Source organism: Pinus tabuliformis, chromosome 8 (assembly GCF_031772625.1).
Source record: "Pinus tabuliformis cultivar Carrire ecotype Pingquan chromosome 8, CPIR1, whole genome shotgun sequence".
NCBI lineage: Eukaryota > Viridiplantae > Streptophyta > Pinopsida > Pinales > Pinaceae > Pinus > Pinus tabuliformis.
In genome coordinates this window covers 527,479,321-527,503,024 of record NC_142294.1, presented here as the reverse complement: position 1 = coordinate 527,503,024, position 23,704 = coordinate 527,479,321, and the positions used below count along the sequence as shown (strand labels likewise).

The following is a 23,704-nucleotide window of genomic DNA, read 5'->3' as shown; positions in this document are numbered from 1 at the left end:
ATTTTAATTTTTAAAGCAACATCTTCATGTTCAGAATTTAAACAACAAAAGCAAGCATAAAAAATGCATAATATATTCATTTTTTTCAGATTTTTAAACATATAAAGCAATAACAACATGAAATAAAATTTAAACACATTGGCACATAAATATGAAGAAAACACTGATATATATGATGTCAAATAGAAATGATATATCAAAGGCGATACCAAATCGTGCTAATCCCTGATAATTGTCCATTCAAGGACTCAAATGTGGAGAACCAATACAAAATAACATCACATATAATAATAAAAGTATCTCATCATCATGAGTTACATGTAGCATAACAAATAAAACTAGCAGCTATCTATCTACTGCCCTCTCCCCCTTTTACGGGAAAACATGATGGGTTGTTTGTCAGGCCTGCCCCTAGTAGTAGAAGGCCCTGACACTGCCTCTGCACCTAATGTCAAATAATGAGTGATAGGCATGGAGCTATGCTCTCCTATATCTATAGCAGACGGTGTTGATGTTGATGCTCCCGCAGTGTCCTCCTCCAGCTCCTCCTGCTCCTCCTTTAAGTGCTGCTGCTCCTCTGACTCCGAGTCCTCCTCTTGCTGCCCCTACTCTAATGGATCATTTGCCACTGGCTCCTCCAACCATGAAGGTGACTCCTCCAATATGGGCTCCTGAGACTCCACCCTCCACGGAGACAATACATCAATATTGTCTAAGGAAATGGCATCTGGATCCACTGGTGATTCTATTTGCCTCACTCGAAGTCGGATGTTGTAATGCACATACACCAAATCGTTGAGGCGTGCGAACTCCAACCTGTAAGAGTGTCAAAAAAAGTAATGAGTCTTGACTCTTGACTCTTGACACTTGAAGGTCATAAATTAAAAATTAAAAATTACAATAAGTGTAATTGCTCAACTGAAGGCTTGAGTTCAAAGTTATACCTGTTGCGCTTTTTGGCGTGTATTTTCTCAAATACACTCCAATTGCGCTCACACCCTGAAGAGCTACATGTTTGACTCAAGATTCGTATAGCCAAATTTTGCAAATTTGGTACCCTTGCACCATAGCTTCGCCACCAAAGATCTACAACAAAATAATGAAATAAAAAATTCAAAAAGTTAAAAGTTAAAAGTTAAAAGTTAAAACATAATTAAATTCAAATTTCTAATTTCTAATGAGTGATGACTTGTCACTTACGTGGCATGAAGAGGGCCCTTTCCTTAATGGCATCATCAAAGCCAAATAGGCCAACACAATCCTGATAATTATGTATCTCGCGGCTGATTTTGCGACGAAGCTCAGAATCAGGTACCATCCTCTCAATACAGGAATGGAGCCCTTCCATCACCTCCCCATCAAAACGAAAATTGCATTTGTATGCAAATGCAGGGTTGAGGAAGAGTGCTGCTGCATGAATGGGTCGATGAAGCATCCCTGTCCACCGACTATCGATCACATCCCATAACATCATCTGCCTATTAAGGCCAGCAGAACCCTTGTCTGCATAATAGGAACGAATGGCCTCCTTGGCCCTATCCATGCCCTCATACAAATAAGGCATTGCAGGCTTCTCTCCATCCACCAATCTAAGAACCTTTACTATAGGTTCGCTAACTGCACATGCTTCTTGTACTCCACGCCAAAATGTCTCAGAGTACACCATTTTTTCAATGGCTCTCCCATCAGGTCTCTTGCTGTATCTACAACCACGCCAATCATTAGACACAAACATTTGCTTCAACTCGTACTGACATCGAAGCAAAGACTGAAGAGTAATAAAGGTTGTGGCAAAACGTGTGATGGCAGGACGCCGCAACTCCTTGTTTCTAGTGAACCTCCTCATAAGGCTAAGAACAAAAGCATGGTTATAAATAAACTTGGGGATGCTCCTAGCCATATCAACTGCCTCCTTGATGAAGGAGAGTTTCCCCATATCCTCAAGCAACAAATCAAGACAATGCGCTGCACATGGAGTCCAGAACAATGTGGGATGCCTCTCCATAAGCATTCTGCCGGCAGACACATAATTAGCTGCATTGTCTGTTACGACTTGCACCACATTCTGCACACCAATCTCCTGAATGAACCCATCTAACAACTCACATATCGTTGCTGCATCTTTGATATGTTCTGATGCATCCAACGATTTAATAAACATGGTACCTTTAGGACAATGTACCAAGAAATTTAGAAGGGTCCTACCCTTCCTATCTGTCCAACCATCAGACATCACTGTGCATCCAGTGACTTCCCATGTCTGTTTCAACTCCGCCAATCTAGAGTTGATGTCCTCTTTTTCTGCTTGAAGAATTGGCCCCCGCAACTCCTCATATGTGGCACTTTTGTACCCTGGGCCCACAACAGCAATAGCATCACACATTGGTTGCCAAAATGGATTGGTTTTTGTGATGCTGAGAGGTAAGTCGCTCCAATAAATACACCTCCCCATGACTCTATCTGCTTCTTCCTTCTCCTTTTTTTTATAAAGCGATTTTATGCCAGGTTGTGCTCCAGCTCCTGTTCGTGGAACAAAAAATGATGACCTCACATTCACACTAGCAGTAGCGCTAGCATGTGATGGTGTGCCAGTTGTGGAGCCCCTCCCACTAGGGCCAGTAGGGCCACTACCCTGAACATCAAAATCAGGAGAAGATATCCCAAAAGATCTACCTGCACGTTCAGCTTTGTTTCTTTCCGCCTCTTCCTTCTTTCTGTCCTTTTCTTCAATTGCCTCAAGAGCTTTTCGTATAAGCTCCGGACTAGAAACTTTACAAATGCCAACATCATGTCCAGGGAGTCTAGCAAGATGGTATTTCAGTCGTGTAACCCCACCTGTCATCTTGTCCCCACACAATTTGCATGAAAGATATGCACGATTTGTCCCACCATCAGGGATCCCATACTCCCAAAATGGGTCCAAGTTTTTTGGCATATTTGTATTTTGTAGTGGGCTAACTCAAAAGGAAACCTACAACACCAAAAAAAATTGGAATTAGTAATTTAATAACTTAATAAGTAATACGAATTTACGAAATTCCATGGGTGCAGGTCTCAATATCAAATCCTCATTCTTCAAAGACAAATGGAATAAACTTTAACAAAGTTCTATAAGAAAAATCCAAAGGTCTTGAAAGAAAATTAAATTTTTAATAGCCTAGCTTTTAAAAATTAAAAGTGTAAGGATAGATTCTAAAGGCTAAGTCTATATGTCGTAGACAGTCTTGGAATAAGTTAGGAATCTGAGCGGCTGAGCCAAAATAGTGTTAGATGGTGGCTCTTGAACCATTGTATAGACTCAAAAGCAAGCGCCATTGATTTGGAAAAAAAGTGAATCTGCTAAAGATTGAAACTGTCAAAAGGTGAGAACTATTTCTTTGAAGTTTGAACTAAGTTCAATAAAGCAATACCGTATTACCGTGTTTAGATGTTTTTTAACTTTTAAGAACACAATAAAAAATATAATACTACCACATATGCCATGTCCTCAGATTTATCATTTAACCAAGAAAAACTTAAAAGAAAATGTGCCAATGCCTGTAAAGAAGATCCCAAACATTCAAATCAACTGCCAAAATTCTCATAACTTCATCCCAGAACTACATTCTCACCATTAGAGGTTGCATATCATGGCTATCCAGACTCACTCAGAAATTATTCTTCAAACTCAAAGTATGATCCATAAGAAGAGACCTCAACAGACAAAATTAGTTGCAACAATGTCAAGTAAACTGTAAAACCCACAGGTTAGATCTCTTAGTTTATTTTCAGGAACTCTGGAGTCTGTTTATTTACACTGTTTTAAACTTTTATACATGCATTATTTTCAAATTTTGTCATTCTAAAATATGGGTAATATGCAAATTAGTGTGTAGATTTGTTGCTATGAAAGTGATGTGGGTTTATGAGATGCGGTTAAATACAACAGAAGCTCAAGCAGTTAGAAGAAATATCAATCAACTTAGGGCATACGTTATGTGTGCAACAAATTTGGTAACTGTGAGTCGTGACAGATCTGACCACTGAAGCGAATATATATAAACGATGAATTAAGTTGTGTTTAAAGTTTAAACTTTATACTTGATACATACGGCTGTAATACACGCTCACAATCCCCAGAAAATTTTGTAACAGCAACAAATAATAGGTGGACCGTGGAACAAACGCAAGGCTAGTTTTGATGCTGGTGTGTCTGGTTGTTTAAGCCTTAAGGGTATCCAGTTTACTACAAACAAGAAAATTTACAAGCACATCTGCAATGTATTGTACAACGGTTATAGTATAGCGCATAAGGCAGACGTCAAACAATCCCGCATGGAATTCGTTGTTGATTATAACGCTGGGGCATCCGGCATACCTGTAAAGTTGTAAACCCTCCGCAGCAGCCAAAGTTCAAAGATCAAACCCTCCGCAGCCACCGTTCGCAGCGTCTCCAGCTCTCACGAAAGTTCGAATGGCTCATTGACGTCAAACGAAAACCCTAAACCCATTTTATAAAGTCTGCCGGCGATTTTTATGGTCGTCTCGCGCTATTTAACAAAATATCGCCGAAATCTCGTGAATATCGCGATAAATTCAAAATCAGCAAATATCGCGATATATTCCAGCCGAAATTTCGTTTGCATGAAAATCTCGCGATATTTACGATTTTCGCCGAAATATCGGCGATATTATCAACACTGAGAAACATATTGAAGATTTGTGGAGATCATTGAAGACCATGATGCATTGAAGCCATAATGAGGTAACCTTGGAGATTTTGTTTGGGTGACATGAAGAGCAGTGGCGATACCTTCTAAGAAGACAAGGTTGTCATTGATGACGTGATGTGGAGACTAAGGGAAGGCATAGCTGAAGATTGACAAGGCTTGTTGAAGAAGACATTGGGAGCCGTGAAGTATAACCAAATACATCTTGACGAAGTAAAGTAAGGGTTGGAGCCCAAGAGGTTGGAGCCTCGAAAAGACAAGGTTGGTGCCTTGGAGGATAGGGTTGGAGCCCTAGAGGATCGGAGTCCTCAAGAAACCAGGTTGGAGCTTGAACCAGATATAGGGTTGGAGCCCTTGAGGTTGGTGCCTCAAAATTGACAAGGTTGGAGCCTTGGAAGTCCAAGTCGGTGCTTGGCAAATATAGGTTGGAGCCTGGGAGATTGAAGATCGGTGTCTTCATCTAGGGTTGGAGCCCTATATATATTGTACTTGATTTATTGTAAAGAAGATATTAATAAAAGCATTTATTTTTATTGTTCATTTTGTGTTCTAAATATAAGCGATCTAACTAGTAAAAGTAACAATTGAAAAGAAATATTGCTTCACCCCCTCAGAGCCACTACCTTCACTCAAAGCCTAACAGCTTGAAGGTTGATCCTTAGAACAGAAATGGCAAAGCCAAGGAAGAAAGCCTCCAATCCTCCTAAAGATGTCTCTTCCTCAACCATGAAAACTGAAGACAATCAAATTGAGAAAATTCCGGTGTTCAATGAAAACTTTGATGCATGGAAGGTAAGAATGAGAATTTTCTTAATGGTTCAAGGTGTTGGAGTATGGGAATCAGTGATTATTGATAGCATGATGGATGGTGAATCCAAGGAGTACAATACAAGAGCAATGAAGACAATTTTGAATGGGCTACCAAATTCTATAAAGGCCAATTTGGAAAAATGTTCCTCAGCGAAAGATATATGGGACAAACTTCATGACCTTCACTCAAAAGGAGCATTGACCATGATCTCTAGTCAAGAAGATGATGGAAAGCAAGAAGGAAATACAGAACCCATCAAGGAAGTTGAAAATATGAATGATGACATCAAGGCCAAAGAATATCTAGAAGAAGAAGAAAGCAAAGAAGACTTTGAAGAAGATCTCCTGACTAAACTTATAGCTTCCATGGAAGAGATTAACAATTTGAAAAAAGAAAATGAGGAACTTAAGAAGAAAGTGCAAGATGGTGACCAAGACAAGACAAGGAAGGAAGTTGACATTTTCAAGCTTCAAGTACAAGAAAGAGATGAGGAGCTCACCAAACTTAAGGAGGAATTTCATCAAAACAAAAGAAAGCATCATGAAGAAGTCATATCCATGACAAATCAATTGGATAAGGCAAAGAAAAGGGAAGAAACTTTGTTAAGTGACCTTGAACAAAGACACAAGAACTTGAACAAACTTGAAGCAAAGATTGATCAATACAAGGAAGAGGTCTCCTCTCTTAGATCTCAACTGGAAGAAGCAAGGAATCAAGCTTAAGGAGTTGAGAAGGTGATGGAAGCTTTGACATTCATAGAAGGACAAGTTGATGAAGCAGAAAAGGAGAGAAACACCATGATGTGCCAACTGGAAGAAAATGATGATGACATCACCAAGTTAAGATTAGAAATCACTTCTCTTAAGGCCCAATCATGTGAAGCAACCCAGATGAAGGAAGAAATGGAGATCATTCTATCAAAGAGGGATGAAGAATGTAAGAAAGTGAAGGAAGAAATTGTCTTTCTTATAAAGGAAGTTGACTTGCTGAATAAGAACTTGAAAAGTTCTCAAACCCTAGATGACATCTTACGTCATCAAAGGTCTCCCCTTGATAAATCAGGTCTTGGCTATGCAGGTGAATCCTCAAGCAAGAATGATAATGCTTCAAACATCAAGGATGTGAGGAAGCTAGAAAGAAATGTTGATGATCCCAATTCCAACAAAGGCAAGGAGAAGAGTCACGACAACTATGGAAGAAATCCTACTCCAAGGAGATTTCCAGATGGAGTCAAGAATACAAAAGGTAATGAATATCATCAAAGAATCCAAAGGAAAAAATACTTCAGAAGTACATCAAGGAAATCTTCATCTCCGAAGTACCAAAGTATATTTCTTGGTTATTGTTATTCTTGTACAAACTTTGGGCACATGGAAAAAGATTGTAGGGCATATCACAAAGACAAATATAATGGTCCCCGTCAATCTCCTAGAAGCAATTTTGCAAGAAGAAGTCATGATTACTCATTCATAAACAAGATGGAGTGCTTCAATTTCCATAACATTGGACATATGGCACGTGATTGTAACTTGAATTGGGTCCCTACACAAGCTAGAATCATGACAACCAAGCCAAAAAAGAAAATTACAAAAATATGGAGAAAGAAGCAAATTGGATCCGAAAGTCACTTGGACACTCTAGCCAACAACATGTGTTGTTGATTTGATGAAGACATCAAGATGTGATATCCCAAGTGTTTGATGATGAAATTCTGCCAAAAGGGAGACCATGCATATAGTTAGGGGGAGCTTGGCATCATTCTTGCAGAAGCTATCCGTGAAAGGGCCGTATGAAATCCTTGATGAGTCACTCATGGACAATCATCCTTTGATAGATCATGTCTCCGGAGCAACTCCATTGAAGAACATGATACCTTACTCATCCAATGGACTATTGTTGAAGATTTCTTCCATTTGATCGCTAAGCAAGTAATCTTTCTTGAGGTAGAGGAGTTTATGCAGATAGGGGGAGTTGGTTCATCACATGTATACACATCTATGATGGACCTCATCACCAAAAGGAAGAGCATCATGACAGGGGGAGTAATATACCTATGAAGAACTATTATTGATGAAGAAAATATGATGAAGAGAAGCATCTTAATAGGGGGAGTACTTGGGCACCCCGTTTTCCATTGATGTCAAAGGGGGAGACCGTTGGTCAAGGTTGTCATTGATGTCAATATGGCATTGTTGGAGATAGAAAATATTTCTTGTGATACATGCCTAAAACCCTTTCATGATGTTGCCCTACCTAAATGACAACCCTAAGCACATTGATGCCCTATATTGGTGATGCATGATTTAAATGCCCATAATACTCTAGAATATGCCTTAGCCCTAACACATTGATGCAAGTCCTAATACTTATGATGCCCTTAAGATACATGAATGGAAGCCTATGTGTATGAAGCCCTAATCTTAATGAAGAAGTCCTTGCCCTAATGTCCATGAAAAGCATTAGATCATTGATGATGGAGCCTTAAATGAAGATGGCCATGAATACATATTGAAAAGGAACCCTAATCTTGTTGATGCCCATGATACATTTAAAGGAGCCCTATTCCTAATCAACTTGATGACCTAATTCTATAAATAAGGAGCCCTAAACATTGGATGCCTAAAATTAAAATCCTAATGGCTTTCATCAATAAAATAATAATGACAGTCTCACAAAAATAATTTTATTGGTGGTAAAATGACCCTATTAAAGGATGGGATTGGCATAGGAGTGTAGAGGATTTTTTCCTCTTTCTAACGAGCTATTACACGCCCCCAAATTCTTTACTGTTGAAGAGAAATCAATTTTTGAAATCAGCATATGTCGAAAATTTTCAAATTGTCCAAGGCGACTTGAGTAGGCTCATAATCCTTGGCAAAGAGACGTGTCCCTTCAGAATATGGAAAAACCACTATAAATATAAACCTAAATTCGTCCATTCAAGCTCAAAGTTTTTGGTGGAGACAAGACAAGAGGTAGAGAAGCAACTACAACCTAGAAAAGCAAGGAAGACAAGTTTGTGGAATTATTCTTGGGTTAAATAGTCTCCCACAGGTTCGCGCTAGGAGCAGAGAAGTTGCCATAGTTGCCGATGACGAAGCTACTGTAGTTGTCGTGGTCGAAGCTATCGTAGTTGCCTTCGTCAAAGCTGCCATAGTTGTCGTGGTCGCAGCTGCTGTAGTTGCCGTGGTTGATGTTGATTTGGGGTAGCATCGGATGTGCTCTAGCCATGAAAATTGGTGGAGAGGCTAAAGCACATGAGATCTCCAAAACCCAGAAATTGTTTTGGAAAATTCCATCCGGATTAGGAGTTATTAAAATAATTAATATTTTTAATGGGTTCCTAAGTCTAAGCTTAGGAAAATAAAAATATTAATGGGTATTAAGGATGAGAAGCTTCTAAGAGACGAGGATCAAGTCTATTTTAATATTAGCCGTTGATTAGGGACTTAATCTCGGCCGTTGATTCATCAACAGGAAAAGTATAAGAGAAGACTTGAGGGTCATTGGAGATACACCAACAGATACTCAGTATCCCAAGGAAAATCGATTTTCTCAGAGAGGAAGAAAAATCGATTTCAGATGGAGAGTTGTAGGGGGGAGGAAGAAGGGGTGACTAGCAGCAATCAGGTTGCTCAGAAAGGGTGATGTAGGAGCTCTGAGAGACAGCGCAGAGGGAGATGCAGATCAGGGATGCAGTGGATGACGCAGTGAAGGACGGAGCAGCGCAGAGCCAAGCAGGATGACGCAGTTAAGGAAGGAAGTCCTCCAGGGTGTCAAAAAGTCTCAGAGAAAGGTCTCAAGTTTTTTCTCCCAGTGTCTATGTAAAATCTTTTTGTAAAAGCGATTGTTGTTGGAGCCCTTGAGGTTGGTGCCTCAAAATTGACAAGGTTGGAGCCTTGGAAGTCCAGGTCGGTGCTTGGCAAATACAGGTTAGAGCCTGGGAGATTGAAGATCGGTGTCTTCATCTAGGGTTGGAGCCCTATATATGTTGTACTTGATTTATTGTAAAGAAGAAATTAATAAAAGCATTTATTCTTATTGTTCATTTTGTGTTCTAAATATAAGTGAGCTAACTGGTAAAAGTAACAATTGAAAAGAAACACTGATTCACCCCCCCCAGTATTTCCAACAAGTAGTGCCCCTCCTATAACCTTAAGGCCTCAAGAGAGGTCCCATTGGACTAGGGCTAAAGATTAACCCCCTGGTAAGGTGAGAACAAATTTATAGTCAAGCTCGGTTAATCCTCCATCACGCCTTTATCCATGCTAAAGTCCAAAACAAAGGGTAAACACCTAGTTGCAAAATAATCAAGGTACCTTTTGAATAGCAGCCCACCTTCATCCCAGAGGAAATGCCCGATGGCGAGAGGTATGTGGCTGTTGCAGATGGTGGAGACACATGACATGTCATCATCAAGGAGTGAATGTCGAGGGCTGCTAGCCTATGTCACAGGGTTAGCTAATTTTGAACCTTCATGTTCAAAATCCAGTGAACTTAAAAAAAATATGAAATTCGTTCAAATTCACGTGAGAAATTCACTGTCATTTCTATGCAATAAAGGGTCAAAGGGTAAAAATCTTTTAACTCTAGTTTTTTTCCCATTTTTCCCTACCTCCTCGGTCAACATGTGAATCGCTTGCCAAAAACGGATAAATTCTCTCCCATCTCGACTGCTACTAACTTTGACATGTAAATTGCTTTTCCTCCTAGGTCCTAACAGACTACTAAATAACAAAAACATTATTGTATTTATTCCTTTCCATCTCAATAGGAAAGGAAATGGTGATAGCGATGGCGATGGGTAGAAGTTGTTTGGTTTGTGATAACATGATGGTGGTTGTTTTGCGTGTGTGACTAGTGCTTCCTCCTGTGACGCTTGGATGGTGGTTGTTACGCATGAGTGAGTATTCCTTCCCCCTTCCACTGATAATTAGATTAGATAGTCGTAGGTCTTAGGTACATGATAATATACATTGTCTTAAATATTATTATAGCATGTTATAAAGTTTTTAATATATTATGTAATTTAAAGTCTTTATATATATATATATATATATATATATATATTGAGAAGAAGAAGAAGAAGAAGAAATTATTTTAATGTCCACGAGGCTAAAGATAGCCTATGGGACAGATTGCTTCTCCATCTGGCTCTTGTATTCGGTCCTTTTCCTGTGAAGTCTCACAATAAACGCTCCCAGCTTCTCGACAAACCCCTCATTGAATAGATTATCCCAAGAGCTAGCTGCCAGAATATCTGCATAACTTCCCTGCTGTCTTTGAAGGCCTGGCATTCTAAAATGAAATGCTATTTTGTTTCCACTTTTCCGGAAGTGCAAAAAATACATACTCTTTCCTCCCACACTTCTTTTGGCCTTTTTTAGTGCCCTGTTTCACAACGGAGTTGATGAGAATTAGTCCTTAATTAAGCAATAAGAATTTTGGCTCTCCAAGAAATATTGACCCCTATGTACACTTTTTGTTGATGATTATGAGTGGGATTAAACTCTTCAATATAGTACTTTTTCTTTCTCCCTAGCTCCTTCTCCCAAGTACGTTTGTGGAACTTATCCATAACAAAAGCTTTTATCTCTTTACTATTTATGGGACACATGCTCAAGAAAATACCCCATTTACTAAACCATTTGTTATTTTGCCGCATCCAAGTCTTCTTTCTTTTGCACAATATGTCATTAAACACAACCTTAGGCCATCTTCCCTCTTCCATTTGCTCAATTTTTTTTAAATACCTTATGACTCACACCATAGCAATTGCTTCAATAGGAGCAACCCCTGTTTCACTTAACAAGATAGCATAAGAAACTACACTTTTAATTTTGAATTTGAACGCTTCTGAAGTTTCTCAATTTGTTTCCATTGCATGTCGGATGTACTATTGGCCCACAGTTCACAACCATAGAGAATCACCAGAATCACTAAAAGCCCAAAAAGAGTTAGAGTGGTTTTCTAGTCCCATAACTCTGCCTCTCTACACCTATTTTGAAAAGCATAAAATGCTTTCCAACCCCCCAAAGTTCTTTTCTTTCTACAACCATCCCAACTTAGATTTCTGTTGAAGTCAATTCCGAGGTATTTGTAATCCGCAACTTTTTCCAGAATGCTGCCTTCAAAGTAGAACTTATGCTGGTTATGCTTTCTTTTGTTAGAGAAAACCACTACTTTCGTTTTGTTAATATTGACTTGCATCCCCACCCTTCTACAAAAATTCTCAAGAGAAAGTAAGTGCTCTTGCAAACCAAGAGTAGATTTAGCAATCAGAATAAGGTCATCTGCGTCATATATAATTATAAATTAATGATTTTTTTATAAATAGATTATATATGTAAAATATTACTATTAATTAATAGATGTTAAAAAGTTTAATATATTTATGTATAATATATATTTGTGTATAATATAAAGTATTATATATTAAAAATGTTTTGGTATATGTAATACATTTTCTATTTAATAAATTAATAATATAGATCAGTGTTGAAAATATCAATATCGGCAAAATATCGACGAGGGTCCAGAAAACATCTTATCAGCAATATCGGCAAATATCGGCTAGCATAAAAATGCATAATATATTCATTTTTTTTTCTTCAGATTTTTAAACATATAAAGCAATAACAACATGAAATAAACTCATTGGCACATAAATGTGAAGAAAGCACTGATATATATGATGTCAAATACAAATGATACATCAAAGGCGATACGAAATCCTACTAATCCCTGATAATTGTCCAATCAAGGACTCAAATGTGGAGAACCAATACAAAATAACATCACATATATAAAAGTATCTCATCATCATGAGCTATATGTAGAAAAACAAATAAAACTAGCAGCTATCTATCTGAAATCACTGCCCTTTTCCCCTTTTACAGGAAAACATGATGAGTTGTTTGCCAGGCCTGCCCCTAGTAGTAGAAGGCCCTAGCCCTGCCTCTTCACCTAATGTCAAATAATGAGTGCTAGGTATGGAGCTGTGCTCTCTTATATCTATAGCAGATGGTGTTGATGCTGATGCTCCCACAGTGTCCTTCTCCTCCTCCTCCTCCTCCTTCTGCTCCTGCTCCTCCTCCGAGTCCTCCTCTTGCTGCCCCTGTTCTAATGGATCATCTGGCTCTAACCATGAAGGTGACTCCTCCAAGATGGGCTCCTCAGACTCCACCCTCCACTGAGACAATACATCAATATTGTCTAAGGAAATGGCATCTGGATCCATTGTGCTTCTATTTGCCTCACTCGAAATCGGATATTGTAATGTACATACACTAAATCATTGAGGCGTGCGAACTCTTGACACTTGAAGGTCATAAATTAAAAATTAAAAATTACAATAAGTGTAATTGCTGAACTGAAGGTTAGAGCTCAAAGTGATACCTGTTGCACTTTTTTGCGTGTATTTTCTCAAATACACTCCAATTGCGTTCACACCCTGTAGAGCTACATGTTTGACTCAAGATTCTTATGGCCAATTTCTGCAAATTTGGTGCCCTTGCACCATAGCTTCGCCACCAAATATCTACAACAAAGTAAAGAAATAAAAAATTCAAAAACTTAAAAAATAATTAAACTTTCAAATAAAAGTTACATAATTGAATTTAAAAAACTAGAATTATAAGTAAGGAAATTCTAAATTGAAAATTCTAATTTCTAATGAGTGATGACTTGTCACTTACGTGGCATGAAGAGGGTCCTTTCCCTAGTAGCATCATCAAAGCCAAATAGGCCAACACAATCCCAATAAAACTGTATCTTGCAGTTGATTTTGCAACGAAGCTCAGGATCAGACACCATCCTATGAATACAGGAACGGAGCCCTTCCATCACCTCGCCATCATAATCAAAGCCGCATTTGTATGAAAATGTGGGGTTGAGGAAGAGTGTTGCTGCATGAATGGGTCAATGAAACATCCCTATCCATCGACTATCAATCACATCCCATAACATCATATGCCTATCAAGGCCAGCAAAACCCTTGTCTACATAATAAGAACGAATGGCCTCCTTGGCCCTATCCATGGCCTCATATAAATAAACCATGTAGGCTTCTCCCCATCTACCAATCTCAGAACCTTTACTATAGGTTCACTAACTGAGCATGCTTCTTCTACTCCATGCCAAAACGTGTCAGAGTACACCATTTTTGCAATTGCTCTCCCGTCTTGTCTCCTGCTGTATCTATGTTAATTTTAGGTATGTTCTATGCTTAGAGCAATTTATTTCAATTTTCACAGTTAGCTCAATATCTTTTCCAGATTAGCAATCACATCAACATTAAAGTAAACTGCAGATAGAACATAAACATAAATCGCAGAAGACAAGCCAAGACAAGAGGACACAAGATGTGGTGCTAGCCAGGGACAAACCCCAATGTGGGGAAACCCTTGATCAATTCTTCTTATATGTTCTTCAATAGTTCAGTAGAGAGAGAGAGAGATAGTACGTTTACAACAGAAGTCAACACTTTGACTTATCTAGATAAGAGAATAGATCATTTCTAAGAAGATGATACATGAGATTAGTTGAAGACATGTTGCTTCAACTGATTCTCCAACGTGACTCCTTCACTAGTCGTTGTGCTGCATTTCGTCATCATGCTGCACCTCACTGTGCTGCACCCATCATCACTATGTTGCATCTCATCATGCTTCATTAATCATGACTGTACCCATCACTGTACTGCATTATGTGCCATTGCTGCACCATGTTGCCATACTGACCTATGTGCTAGCTGCATCTTGCTTACTTGTTGTCTCTAGCTTGCTTGTTGTCTCTAGCTTGCTTGTTGTCCCTAACATGCTTTGTTGTCCTTTGCATGCTTGCTGTTGCATGCTAGTTGTCCCTTGCATGCTAGCTGTAACATTGCATGCTTGGTGTATTTGCTACTAAGTACCATACAACTGTCCCAATGTTAGTTAGTTGTCCCTTGTATGCTGCTTTCCTTTGGAGATAGATGCTCTGGCTGTTCCGGCAGTTCTTGGCAGTTCCGACACTTCTGGCTGTTCCCGACAGTTCCGGCAATTCCAGCTGTTCCCGGCAGTTCCGGCAATTCTGGCTGTTCCCGGCAGTTCCGACAATTCCGGCTGTTCCCGGCAGTTCCAACAATTCCGGCTATTCCGACTATTCCCAGCAGTTTCGGCAGTTCCGGCTTTTGCCCTCTGTGTCAGCTTTCCCAGCAATTCCGGCAGTTCCTGGCAGTTCTGACTTTTCCTGACAGTTCCGGCAATTCCGGCTGTTCCCGACAGTTTCGGCAGTTCCAACAATTCCGGCTATTCCAGCAATTCCGGCTATTCTGGCTATTCCAAGCAGTTCTGACAGTTCCGGATTTTTCCCTTTGCGTCAGCTTTCCCAGCAGTTCCGGTAGTTTTGGCTATTCCCGATAGTTCCGGTAGTTCCGGCTTTTTCCGGCAGTTTCAGCAGTTCCGGCAATTCCATCTATTCCCGACAGTTCCGGTAATTCTTGCTGTTCTCGGCAGTTCTGGCAGTTCTGGCTGTTCTTGGCAGTTCCGGTAGTTCCATCTTTTCCCGGCAATTCCGGCAGTTCCAGCAATTCCCGATATTCTGGCTTTTGCCCTCTGGATCAGGGCAGTGTTATCCCTTAGGATCTCTCCTCCTACTAAAACCCAAAGACAAGTAGAGAGGAAGAGATCCCAAGTGTGTTGAAATGACTTGAAGGCCACCTCTATTTATACTAAAACGTTGAGCACAAGTGGGGTTTATTTGGTTGCTGGCCGACCTTGACGAATTGTCCCATAACACAAATAAATTCATATCTCCATGAATACTTATCGGAATCAGATGATCTTTAGATCAATCCTACACCTCTCGATGAGAGGGATCCAAGAAAAATATCAGCTTCCATTAATAAGATGACCCACATGGAGTTTGGCCCTAGTTGCCAATTTTAACAGTCCCTCTCAACTAGGGAGAACTCCATCCGCTGATCCATATGTTCGACTGTACTATCTCTACCATCAGTGCCCTGCACTGCTCTGCTCTATTCTGCTGAGCTCCGCTTTGCTCTGCTCTACTCTGCTGAACCATGAAGAAGAAGAATTGATCGAGAATGTCTTATACCATTCTCTACTGACCCGAAGTCAATTTCATCTCAAGAGAGTGTGTCACATCACTCTTACTGGCCCGAAGTCAGTTTTATTGATCCCAGATCAATATCACAAGAGAGTGTCGCAAACCACTCATACTGATCCCAGATCAGTTTCATTGATCCCAGAGCAATGGAGGTCATCCTAGCATAGGGAGTACGGTAGATACATCGATGCGTCCATCGATTGTACTACTACGGTCCCTAACCCCATTTCCCTGCTTATTGATCAGATGAGAGGTACTTCCCATGAGTCCCAGACTGCATGGGTAGGATGCTTCGACAGGAGAACTAATCATCCTGTCCACAGGAGAACGAATCATCTCGCCCCAAAGTCACCACAGGAGAACTAATCATCCCGACCCACAGGAGAACTAATCATCCTGTTTCACAGTTGCCACGAGAGAACTAATCATCCCGGTCCACAGGAGAACTAATCATCTTGTTTCACAGTTGCCACAGGAGAACTAATCATCCCAACCCACAGGAGAACTAATCATCATGTTCCACAGTTGCCATGGGAGAACTAATCATCCCGGCCCACAGGAGAACTAATCATCTTGTTCCACAGTTGCCACGGGAGAACTAATCATCCCGACCCACAGGAGAACTAATCATCCTGTTTCACAGTGGCCATGGGAGAACTAATCATCCCGGCCCACAAGAGAATTAATCATCCTGTTCCACAGTTTCCACGGGAGAACTAATCATCCCGACCCACAGGAGAACTAATCATCCTGCACATAGCACACCACCATGGGAGGGTGAGTCGCCCTATGGTTGTATGTTGCTCCAGTAAGTACCCCAAGCCCCCAGAGCTCCCAGAGCTCAATGCATGCAAAATGCATGACCCTTATAAGAAGGTCTCTCAACGACTCCAAGTCGTTCGGGAAAGTCACAAATTTGACCTTTCCCCGGGGTTTTGACAAAATGTCTACGACCTGTACATCAGTCTTAATGTGATGGAGCCTCGTCGCTCATCGACTTACCATATCCCAGATAAGGCAATACCTGATGTGTATCTGCTGGAGCAATCATCGTATACAGGATTCCTCAATAATCAAATCCCCCCTCTGGTTGTCACAAAGAATCACAGTGGTATTCATCATGTGTACAAACAACTCACTTAAGAGCTTCTGCAACCATGCAACTTCACACGAGATCATACTCATAGCTATGTATTCGGTCTTGGCGGTGCTTATAGCAACCGACTTCTGCTTCCTGCTCATCCATGATATCGAAGCAGAATCCAAAGAGAACCAGCACTGAGAAGTGCTCTAGTGATCCTCCACACTCCCTGCCCAGTCAGCGTTCGAATAATCATGCAGTTTCATATTTTTGCAATGTATCTCAATCCATGAGAGATTGTGCCCCAAAGATATCTCAGAAGATTCCTGGCACCAATCCAGTGAGGCTCAACCAAGTATGAGCTCACCATGCTAACTGCAAAACATATGTCTGGATGGAAGTTCACCAAGAACATCAACGTGAATGAGTTTATGAAACTCAGAGGCATTTCCCAAATCTGGTCCGACATCACTACCATATAACTTCTGAAAGTTAAGATTCTCGAGGTAGTCGCAGGCTTGCAGTTTATCATTCCACATCTGGAATCCAACTCCCTCTTACTTTTGCAAATGAGAGGGTTTGCACCTGTCAGAAATAGGTCGTCCTCATAAGGTGCCGGTATGAGAGGTCTATCATCCACAACCTTCGGGTAATGGTTTGGATCGGTTTCACTCCTAGTGAATCTCAGCTTCATCCGACAGCTATCAATCCTCTCATACTATGCCCGGGGTGTTTTGCTTCAAGCCATAGAGGGATTTCTTCCACCTGTATACATGAGATTCCCGATCATGAATCTCATTCTCCTCGGGTTGTTCCAAACCTATGGACCTGCTGCATGAGGGGAATGGTCCCCTTATAAGATTTTCCTTTGGTACATCTCAAACATGTACTTTCATGCTCTTTTTGAATTCAGGCATCCATGCCACCATCTGACTCATAGACCTCCGGTGCTATGTGTTAATGGACATGGTCCGCAATGGACTTCCTGCAACTTGATACAACCCTGAACTCAAAAACATTTTTGAAAATTCTATTTTCAAACACGTACCTTTCCATCGATGAGTACCAACCTGTAACCTTTGACTTCCATTGCCGAAATGGACACCAAGTTCTTCTTGTGATCAGGTACATAAAAGAGATTCTGTAAATGAATCGAGTTACCCTCATTCAATTGAGGGGTAACATTCCCTACACCCTTTCCGGGATAGGTGTTATCGACTCCATGTATAATCCCACGGTTGTTTCTGTCTTTACCAAATTAGAGAGTGCACACTTCTATCCGATGAAGTGCCTTGAAGCATTACAATCAATAAGCCAGATTCCCAAAGAATCTGAAGGAGAGGGTCAACACAAAATAACGCTTCTTTATCTTATCAAAAACAACATTTGATTCTTCATACCTGGGGTTCCTTGCTTTCTTTGAAGAGTCAGCCATTTCCTTGATGACCTGCATTACCTATCATTCGTTTGATCATTGAAGATGTCCCTGGAATGACTGTTATCTTCATCAAGAGATGTGTCTATGCCATTCAGACACTCCTTCGCATAATGGCCGAACTTATTACAACCAAGGCATTTTCTTTTCCTTCCACCCTTAGATCCAAACTTCCCAATGAAGTGATCTTTAGGTAGGCCATCAGAAACTTCCGCTGCGCCATTCTGATAATATTCTTTGCTTCGACTTCACCCTCGGTGAATTTGAAGAGGGATGAGGAATCCATTGATCCTTTTGTCCTTTCCCAATTGTCTTCGGTGATTGCTCTTTCACTCTTTCTTGGGCAATTGTCTTCACCTCAGCTCTCATACCATTTTAATTTTAGGTATGTTCTATGCTTAGAGCAATTTATTTCAATTTTCACAGTTAGCTCAATATCTTTTCCAGATTAGCAATCACATCAGCATTAAAGTAAACTGCAAATAGAACATAAACAAAAATCGCTAAAGACAAGCCAAGACAAGAGGAGATAAGATGTGGTGCTAGCCAGGGACAAACCCCAATGTGGGGAAACCCTTGATCAATTCTTCTTATATGTTCTTCAATAGTTCAACAGAGAGAGAGAGATAGTACGTTTACAACAGAAGTAAACACTTTGACCTATCTAGATAAGAGCATAGATCATCTCTAAGAAGATGATACATGAGATCAGTTGAAGACATGTTGCTTCAACTGATTCTCCAAGGTGACTCCACCTATCGTTGTGCTGCATTTCGTTGTCATGCTGCACCTCACCGTGTTGCACCATGCCGCACCCATCATCACTATGCTGCATCTCATCATGCTTCATTAATCATGACTGTACCCATCATTGTACTGCATTATGTGTCATTGCTGCACCATGTTGCCATACTGACCTATGTGCTGGCTGCATCTTGCTTGCTTGTTGTCCCTAGCATGCTTGGTGTATTTGCTGCTAAGTACCATACAACTGTCCCAATGTTAGTTAGTTGTCCCTTGCATGCTGCTCTCCTTCAGAGACAGATGCTCTGGCTGTTTTCGTAGTTCCTGGCAGTTCTAGCAGTTCTGGCTGTTCCCAGTAGTTCCGGCAGTTCTTAGCAGTTTCGGCAGTTCCGGCAATTCCAGTTGTTCTCGGCAGTTTCGGCAATTCCCGCTGTTCCCGGCAGTTTCGACTTCTGCCCTCTGCGTCAGCTTTCCTGCTTGTTCCGACAATTCCTGGCAGTTCCGGTAGTTCCTGGCAGTTCCGACAGTTCCAGCAATTCCGGCTATTCTGGCTATTCCTGCTATTCCCAGCAATTCCGACAGTTCCGGCTATTCCTGGTAGTTCCGGCAGTTCTGGCTTTTCCCGGTAGTTCTGGCAGTTTCGGCAATTCCAGCTGTTCCCGACAATTCCGGCAGTTCCAACAATTCTGGTTATTCCAGCTATTCCCAGCAGTTCCAGTAGTTTCGGCTTTTGCCCTCTGCGTCAGCTTTCCCGGCTGTTTCGGCAGTTTCCGACAGTTCCGACTTTTCCCAACAGTTCCAGCAGTTCCGACAATTCCAACTATTCCTGACAGTTCCAGCCGTTCTGCCAATTCCTGTTATTCCCGACAGTTCGGGCAGTTCTGGCTTTTCGCGACAATTCCGGCAGTTCCAGCAATTCCGACTGTTCCGGCTTCTGCCCTCTGGATTAGGGCAGCGTTATCCCTTAGGATCTCTCGTCCTACTAAAACCCAAAGACAAGTAGAGAGGAAGAGATCCCAAGTGTGTTGAAATGACTTGAAGGCCACCTCTATTTATACTGAAACGTTGAGCACAAGTGGGGTTTATTTGGTTGCTGGCTGACCTTGACGAATTGTCCCATAACACAAATAAATTCATATCTCCATGAATACTTATCGAAATTGGATGATCTTTAGATCAATCCTACACCTCTCGATGACAGCGATCCAAGAAAAATATCAGCGTCCATTAATAAGATGACCCACATGGATTTTGGCCCTAGTTGCCAATTTTAACAATCTACAATTACACCAGTCATTAGACACAAACATTTGCTTCAACTAGAACTGACATTGAAGCAAAGACTGAAGAGTAATAAAGTTTGTGGCAAAACGTGTGATCACAGGACACCACAACTCCTTGTTTCTAGTGAACCTCCTCATGAGGCTAATAACAAAAGCATGGTTATAAATAAACTTGGGGACGCTCCTAGCCATATTAACCACCTCCTTGATGAAGGAGAGTTTCCCCATATCCTCAAGGAACAAATCGAGACAATGTGTTGCACATGGAGTCTAGAACAATATGCGATTCCTCTCCATAAGCAGCTTGTTGACAAACACATAATTAGCCGCATTGTCTATTATGACTTGCACCACATTCTGCACACCAATCTCTCGAATGAACCCATCTAACAACTCACATATCATTGCTGCATCTTTGATATGTTCTGATGCTTCCACTGATTTAATAAACATGGTACCTTTAGGACAATGTACCAAGAAATTTAGCAGGGTCTTACCCTTCCTATCTGTCCAACCATCAGACATCACTGTGCATCGAGAAACTTCGCATGTTTTTTTCAACTCCGCTAATCTAGAGTTGATGTCCTGCTTTTCTGCTTGAAGATTGGCCCCTGCAACTCCTCATATGTAGCACTTTTGTACCTTGGGCCCACAACAACAATAGCATCACACATTGGCTGCCAAAATGGATTGGTTTTGGTGATGCTGAGAGGTAAGTCGCTCCAGAAAAGACACCTCCCCATGACTCTACCTGCTTCTCCTTTTCTTTAACAATTGATTTTATGCCAGGTTGTGCTCCATGTCCTGTTCGTGGAACAAAAATGATGACCTCGCACTAGCAGTAGCAGGTGATGTTGTGGAGCCCCTCCCACTACCCTCAGCATCAAAATCAGAAGAAGATATCCTGAAAGATCTACCTGCACGTTCAACCTTGTTTCTTTCTGTCTCTTCCTTCTTTATGTCTTTTTCATCAATTGCCTCAAGAGCTTTTTTTATAAGCTCCGGACTAGAAACTGTACAAATCCCAACATCATGTCCAGTGAGTTTAGCCAGATGGTATTTTGTTAAATTTGGCAACCAGGGCAAAACTTCATGTGGGTCATCTTATTCATGGCTAATAATATTTTTATTAGATTCCTCTCGTCGAGAGGTGTAGGATTGATATAAAGATCATCCAATTCCGATAAGTATTCATGGAGATATGAATTTATTTATGTAGGCTCAGAAGCCCAACAGTCGCATCTATTCACCCACCAACGTTGTGTATAAATATAAGAGGACTTTTCCTCATTTGGACTCACTTATCTCATCACATCTCTCTCTCTCTACTGCGCAAATATGAGTCTCTTCTCTACTGCGCTGAAATGGGTCTCTCTCTCTCACACATGTGAAGCCGGAAGCTGTTGAATTTGAAGCTGCAACTGCAGAAGTAAAGATTGACTTGCGTGGCCTAGAAGATCTCCTCTTTGGAACTGCGCTGTAGGTTCATCTGAACCTCCTTTGAAAGCCGCAACTTTTGGTGGTGGAATGAAGTCAATCCGACGAACGGTTTGCAAGATATCGATTGCCCTAGTTTAAAGCTGGAAACTGCTGAAACTGAAGCTGCAACTGCAGAAGTAAAGATTGACTTGCGTGGCCTAGAAGATCTCCTCATCTGAACTGCGCTGTAGGTCCATCTGAACCTCCTCTGGAAGCCGAAACTTTTGGTGGTGGAATGAAGTCAATCCGACTGTCGGTTTGTGAGATATGGTCTGCCCTAGTTTGATAATGAAGCCGCTAATGTTGATGCTACTGATCTAGGGTTTGCTAATGCTGATATGAATCAGATTTATTGTACTATTTCTCTCTGCTGAATTATTGAAGATAAAAGAAGATTTGATCAAAGGGTTTCCCCACACATTGTGGGGTTTGTCCCTGGCTAGCCGCCACATCTTGTGTCTCTTGTCTTGGCTTGTTTTCTGTCGATCGTTTAATGTTCTATCTGCACTTTACTTTATGTACATGTGATTGCTAATCGGTGGAATATAATAAGAAAAATAAGTAAACTGTTATAAGCATAGAACATACCATAACTTAACATATTTCAATCGTGTAACCCCTCCTGTCATCCTGGTCCCACACAATTTGCATGATAGATATGCCTGATTTGTCCCACCATCAGGCTCCCCATACTCCCAAAATGGGTCCAAGGCTTTTGGCATATTTGAATTTTGTAGTGAGCTAACTCAAACCTAGGGCACAAAAAAAAAAATGGAATTAATAAGTAATAACCACCTCATTTTACAAAATAATTTTTTTGCTACATTATTTGCAATGTGAATTCAATGAAAAATCATAAATGACAATAAGAGGGTGCATTTGAAAGTTTAAAAAAAAATTGGAGTTTGTTGTCCAAATATGGAGAAAACCCTTACATTTGCTCATGGGCATGAAAATCATAGCAAATGGAAAAAAAAAACAAGCAAAATGTTTGTAGGAAAATAGGCAAGCAAGAATAACCCTAAAAAAATCAAAAAATTCATTAACATAGGGGTTTATTTGAACATACCTGTTAATGGAAGAAATGAAGATTGTCTCACTATTCTTCAATCTTTTATCAACAAAATATTCGTTGTTGGTGGCTATAATGGCTATTCAACCCTTGACTCCTCCTTGGTAGCAAGCACAATGCTCTCCCCTTTCTTCTCCAGCAATCAGAAAACAAAATGAGTGAAAAAAAAAAACAAAATCGGCCTTTTCTAGCTGCGGCGGCGAATTTTTCTCTAAGCCCGGCGATATTTTGCATCGTAGCACGATATTTTCCCGAGATATCGTCGATATTTCGGAAATATTGCGATATTTTCGGGGAGACAAAATATCGTGATATTTCCTCAGCGATATCTAGTCTCCCCGAAAATATTGCGATATTTCCGAATATCGGTGATATTGTCATCACTGATATAGATGATATATATAATTCATATGGTTGTTGAATTTGAATTCAAACTGAACTATGTGACATTGATGTTGGCTAGAAAAATTCTCCTATGGCATTTATCCATTTTGGTAGGTAACAGTAATGATATAAAATCTGATTTTATTTTTGCACGTGACTTTGAGCCACTATAGCTTTATGCTTGCTAGCATTTTATTTATTTTATCCAAGATGAATTAAAGGTAGATTAAATTCTTCCCCCTCTTTGATCTTTGTATCACAGTAGCGGTGGAACTGGCAATGATAAATCTTTTAGGCTGTACAGAGAATGTGATTCTTGTACTTTAGAAGGGCCTGATAATAGCCCCAGTAAAGGAGACACAAAATTTAGTGACTATTAAGAATTATTTCAGACTTCATGTTGATTGAAAATTTTATGATGCTCCCGTGCTAATTGTTAGTTTTAAACTATTTTGCATCTTCTAAACAATTATGTAATGGCTAGATAAATCTCTTTGTATGGGAACTCGTGGATTTGAGAATAAAAGATTTATCTTTTAAATAGATTTCCCTACTCTCATTTCAGAGCCTTCTCTTTAAGGGTTCGGGTCTGTATA

At 40.4% G+C, this 23,704-nt stretch overlaps 2 protein-coding genes across 4 annotated transcripts in view; one reads left to right on the top strand and one right to left on the bottom strand.

Annotated features, from left to right (window-relative positions):
- LOC149236477 (uncharacterized) overlaps positions 1 to 23,704 on the top strand; it is a 390,522-nt gene that overhangs the window by 203,531 nt on the left and 163,287 nt on the right. The gene's annotated exons all lie outside the window — the stretch shown is intronic.
- Positions 606 to 1,318, bottom strand: LOC149236478 (uncharacterized). Its single transcript, XM_089460997.1, has 3 exons — positions 1,201 to 1,318; positions 945 to 1,086; positions 606 to 816 (listed from the first exon to the last, which is right to left on the bottom strand). The coding sequence occupies exons 1-3, from the start codon at positions 1,316 to 1,318 to the stop codon at positions 606 to 608; spliced, it is 471 nt and encodes a 156-aa protein (XP_089317123.1).